This window comes from Phalaenopsis equestris, unplaced genomic scaffold (genome assembly GCF_001263595.1).
Source record: "Phalaenopsis equestris unplaced genomic scaffold, ASM126359v1 Scaffold000043, whole genome shotgun sequence".
NCBI classification, from domain to species: Eukaryota; Viridiplantae; Streptophyta; class Magnoliopsida; order Asparagales; family Orchidaceae; genus Phalaenopsis; species Phalaenopsis equestris.
This window is the reverse complement of record NW_018164485.1, coordinates 53,704-59,042: the sequence shown is the minus strand read 5'-3', so window position 1 is coordinate 59,042 and position 5,339 is coordinate 53,704. Positions and strand designations below refer to the sequence as shown.

General features: G+C 36.2%; 1 protein-coding gene across 1 annotated transcript in view; it reads right to left on the bottom strand.

Moving 5' to 3' along the window:
- Window positions 1–402: 402 nt before the first annotated feature.
- The window catches only part of LOC110019064 (V-type proton ATPase 16 kDa proteolipid subunit-like), a 21,365-nt gene continuing 16,428 nt past the window's right edge, over window positions 403–5,339 (bottom strand). Inside the window, exon 3 of the mRNA XM_020716602.1 lies at window positions 403–807. Within this exon, the coding sequence (XP_020572261.1) occupies window positions 675–807 (133 nt within the window). The 3' untranslated portion in view covers window positions 403–674. The remainder of the gene's footprint in view (window positions 808–5,339) is intronic.

Sequence of the window (5,339 nt, the reverse complement as noted above, 5' to 3'; positions counted from 1 at the left end):
ATTCATTTAGCTACGACATTTTTTCTGTTTTATAGATATGATGACACCGAAATCACCCACTCCTTAGGTCTAATTTGAGCTGCTTTCTTATTATTTTACTTTTCAAATCACATCTCCATTTAGCTAATACTTTACTGGAATGTTATCGAAATTCTCCTGTTAGAAAATGACTTTCACTATCAAATATGCTAAAGTGGGATATTAATAAAAAAAACATTTATTTATTTATTTATTATTTCCACAACAAATTTCTATTAACTCTACATGTAATAGTTTGCAGCCACTTCCACACCCCAAATAAAAATAAAAAAAAAATAAAAATAAAAAGGCGAACAGACCAAGTAAATGAAAGCACCACTGGCAAAAACCACTTGTTTCCCATATATGAATGACTACCCATACAAAATAAAGACCACAATCAGAAACCATTTCTCGGATTAAACGGACAGGCACTGGGCTTAATTTCACAAATTCCATATCAATCTTCTACACGCGTGTAATCTATGGGCCATGTTTGCATAAAACAGAATAAAGCTCCATTTAAGCATCTCGTTTACAGAAATTTGAACCACCAAGTTCAAAGAACCAAAGTAGACGTAAATAAAAGCACATGATTGTTCGATAGCCAGATTAGGCACCGAGCCGCAGAGGAACAGAGATTCATATTTTTCCCCTCAGTCGGCTCTAGACTGACCTGCACGAGATGAAAGGATGATGCCCACAATGAGGCCGTACAGGGCCAAGGCTTCAGCAAAAATGAGAATGAGAATCATTCCCACGAATAGTTTTGGCTGCTGTGCATTTGCTCTGTAAAAACAATAATGGCGAAGTTATTCACTGCTGCAAATGAAGTATATGGAAATGCATAACAAAATTTAAGGTTTCAGAGGGAAGAGGGCTTTTTGTTAACATCATTATAATAAGTCTATTATCCTAATCAAAGTTTTGTAGTTTACAAACCCAAGCCGCACAAAAAGTACAGCTTGAAAAACCGACTAATGAGAAGGGCAACTTTTAAGTGGCTGGTTGTTAAAGCCTTTTAATATGATTTATTTACGCTGAATTTATGGGTTTAGTATAAATCCAGCCAAATAGTTAAATCCAAATTTCTTGTTGTTTCGCCCATAAAATCATATTTTACTAAATCAAATAGTTCAACAAATTTGATAAATCTAAATTTACAGGATTTATTAAATGCTATTGAAGTTAAATCCTGCGAGCAGGCAAACAGCCCATAAAAGCCGAGAGTAGCAAACAAAGAATTTGAGTCTTAAGAGCTAATTTGGCGAAAAATGCAGAGGAAGATGAATAAGGATTTACAGGTGGTTTTAAGGGATTTTAATAGAAGAAGAAATAGTAACGGCAAGATTCTAAACAAAGATGTCAATATATGGTTAGGGTAAAATGCATCTTCTAACAGGACTGCCATTCTTTTCAGCCGGGTAGTACATTGAAAATTGGCATCCCAGAATCCAGATATCAAAAAATTACTGTTTCCAACCAACCAATTCAACAATTGGTTTTTGAATCAAACGGGGAATATTCTTCAAATGTAAGGCATTTTTTGCTCCATGGTTCACTTGTTACACCTGAATGGCTCAATTTGAAATAAGTTTGAGGGTGGTTGATATCTGATTGTAACAATTGAATTAAGAGTCTAGACCTTGTCATCAAAAAACCGTCATTTATGGGTGTTACATATCATTTTTCATTTATTAAAGTTCAGTAGTGGGAAGCTTTTCCAATCTTCATCTATCTTACAAGGCTGCATTTCTGCCAACCGTATTTTTATTAGGATATGTTTAGTCTAGGAACAGAAAGAGAGGAAATGAAAGAGAAATGGTAAATGAATTGAAATGCAAATATTTTTCACCCAAAAGTCTGGTTCAAGTAAAATAAAATGAAAAATATTTATCCTAAATGAATTGATGAGAAATAGAATTTTTGATCTAATGAGCAGAATACATCCAAGTAAAAGGAATGGCAACATAAAATTTTACATTAATTTTTTCACTCAGGATGGGTAGATGATTGCGAATGAAAAAATGCATTGATGATATTTCTTACGAAAATTTATTTAACAATTAATTCCAGTTAAATCAGACACCCATTATATGAAATAGAATGTATTTGCCATCCCTCCAACTTTCTTCAAACCAAACACAGCTTAAATACCTACAAACACCCTAAGGGCACATCATTTAGCCAACCCCTTTGTCTACATTCATCTAACCATATTTTAGAAGAAAGAATTGGAAGCCAATAGCTTTTTGTTATATAAAACTAGAAATTTTGAAATTCCTCCATCTTTCATTTCAACTTTACTCGCTGTAGCTAAGAAAGATAAAAACAAATTTCTAATAAAATAGTTAAAAACTAATGCAAAGAAACTCATGTTTATCCTTATTACCAGATCAATGTAAACATTAGAAGGTTCAATAAAGAACTTGAACCACGTAGATACGATGAGCTAAAATAGAATGAATCCACCGATAGAGTATTCTTATCTTAAAATTTCAAAAAAAATTCCTCACTATATTTATAACTCCCTATCAAATCATGCATCAAATTTCTATCTAAATCCTTTTATACGCTTCATCTAAATGGACAAAATATACAATAACTTGATACCTACAACATAATAGTTTCCAGAAGAAGTTTGAAATGGCCAAATCATCTTATCAGAATCGTTTAAAATGAATCATATCCCTTATGAGCCTAATCTGAATTATTCGTTTTCTAGCTCTTGTTAATGCTATTGTGGAATTATGTGTTTTCTATTTTAGTGTTTTTTTTTTTTCTAGTCATATTTTTTTCCATCTTGAGTTAGTTTATTCTTAATAAGTTGTAATAATTGTAATTAAGTTTGTTCTAATTGTTCCTTATTATATAAAGAGAAGAGTTATAATTTGATTATCGAGAAATAAAATATTACAATTTTTTCCATCTTTCTTCATGGTATCAGAACTAGGGAACAAACCCTAGATCCAGCTTTAAAAGCCAAAATTCTCCCTGCATGCCCCTTGGTTCGGGCTTCTGCTCCTATGAATCATAAGCATTTAATATGAATCATATCCCCTATGAGCCTAACCTGAATTCTCGATCTCCTAGCTCTTTTTAATGCGTATTGTGGAATTCTGATTTCACTAATTTAGTGTTATTCTCTATGTTATGTCTACTTCTTTCCGTCTCGAGTTAGTTCATCTTTTGGTAAGTTGTGATGATTATAATTAAGTTTTTCGTAGTCATTCCTTATTATATAGAGAGACAATTTGTAATTTGATTATCGAGAAATAAGAGAATACAATTTTTAAACCTTTCGTCGTGGTATCAGAGTCAAAAGAAAAAACCTAGATCTCGCTTCAGAAGTCGGAATCCTCCCTGCAAAACACCCGACTCGAGCTTGGCCTCCTACACGCTTCTGTTGTCTTCCACGTCAGCGGGGACAGGGGGGTCGTTCACTCAGATGCAAATAGCAGTGGGAACTCTTCCGCATTGGGAGGCTTTGTTCACTTAGCTGCAAATATCGTTGGGAACTCTAGCATTATCTCTAGTGGAAATCCAAGATCAAGCAACCATCAGTTGGACTTTCTCTCTAAAGTGGAAATCCAAAGGGAGTTAGACTTTCTCTCTAGTGGAAATCCCAAACCTGCAGGGAAAATTTCAACAGACGTGGGAACCCATTCCACTCGTTGAAACTTGCAGCCAAATAGCCGACAGAATTCCTTCAGCTGCGACTGCTGGAAGATAGGTTTGGCGACAAGGTCAACAACGAAGGCCTTGAATAGAGAATCTGATGGAGAAGAGCCTGTAGCAGTGTAGATCTGACGACAAAGATGTTACTAGGGAAGGCTTGAATGAAGAATCTTGTGAAGGGAGCTGCAGCAGATTCCTCTCCTGTAACAGCGACTTCCCGGATCTCTAAGCATCCGCAACAGCAGTTGACTCCTCTCTTGTAACAGCCACTCGCCAGACCTTTTTTCCTACAACAACTCGACCAACTTCCTCGCTATAAAAAGTTGCAACCCTACAAACACACAAGGTTTATGATCAAGTATTGTATAAAGATGTCCAATGCCACTCTGGAGGTCAATCGTCTCTTGTGTGAACATTGCAATAAATTTGGTCACACATAGGACACTGGAAACTACATAAAAAAAACCTGCAGAATAAAAACCTGAGCAAGGGAGGAAAGATCAATACATCAAGGCCAATGATCCTGTCTCGTCTGAAGGGTTGGCCAACCCTAGCCCTTTCACTAAGAAATAGCTAGAGTTATTAAACAAACTTCTTTCAAGCACAACTGAGTGGCCTACCAACTTGATGATACGCCAAGATATCATATCCTCTTCTCTCGCTGACAATGAAAGATTCTAACATTGGATAATACATTCAGATGCTTTTAATCGCATGAGTGGAGATATTCATGCTCTCGCCAACTCCAAGAATTCACCAACTCCAAATTTGTCAAACTTGTTGATAAATCTCACTCCAGGATTTAGATTGCATCTCAATAAGTTTTCTCATCTCCTCCAAGTGCTTGAATCGGCCCTTAAATCATTTTTCCATGATAGAAAACTTATCGTCTATAGAGAAAAACCTTCTATGGTGGAGAACCTTTCATCCATCTCATATCTAATTTGACTCATCTCTTCCCTCAATTTCTTCTCCAAATCCCCAAATTTTTTTTTTTTTTTTTTTTTTTGTCGCCGTTATTTTCTGTCAAATTTCAAGCCTATATGTCACGATCTCGTAGTTGATTTGAACCGGGACTACTTTTCTTGGTTTGATAGCAGTAAATTGGCTTGAACCACAATGTTTCTATGAGTAGGGCAAGTCGTAATCTTCCCAATCAGCTCATGGAAAAATTGGCTCAGGTAAGTAGCCTCCCTCCACTGAAACTATGTTAGGGATTTCCCCTCTAAACATGAACTTGTCGCCATGAACTTCTCCTTCCTATTTAGCCTATTCACCACGAAATATCAATCCACCTCACCTGGTACACGCACCCATGTGCATCTTCCCTCTCGAAGATATCGATCTTCAACTTCCTAACCCTAGCATCTCGACATCAACTTCCTCTTCCTCTGTTGTTACCCCCAATGTGTTGAGGGTAAGACTTCCTCTTTTGACCATAGCCATATCAAATTCTTGCTTCTGTCCTTTTTTCTTCACGCTCATCCATACCTTTGTCATAACCACTTCTCCAAGTTTCAACCCAATCGTCTCTATCTGAAATCTTTAATCCACCCCCAACGGAGCCCTGAGAGGGGGTTCTCAGCGTCAGATGCTTTCCTCCTCATGTTCCTCTTGCTCAATCTCTTTCCCCTTTGATTTAG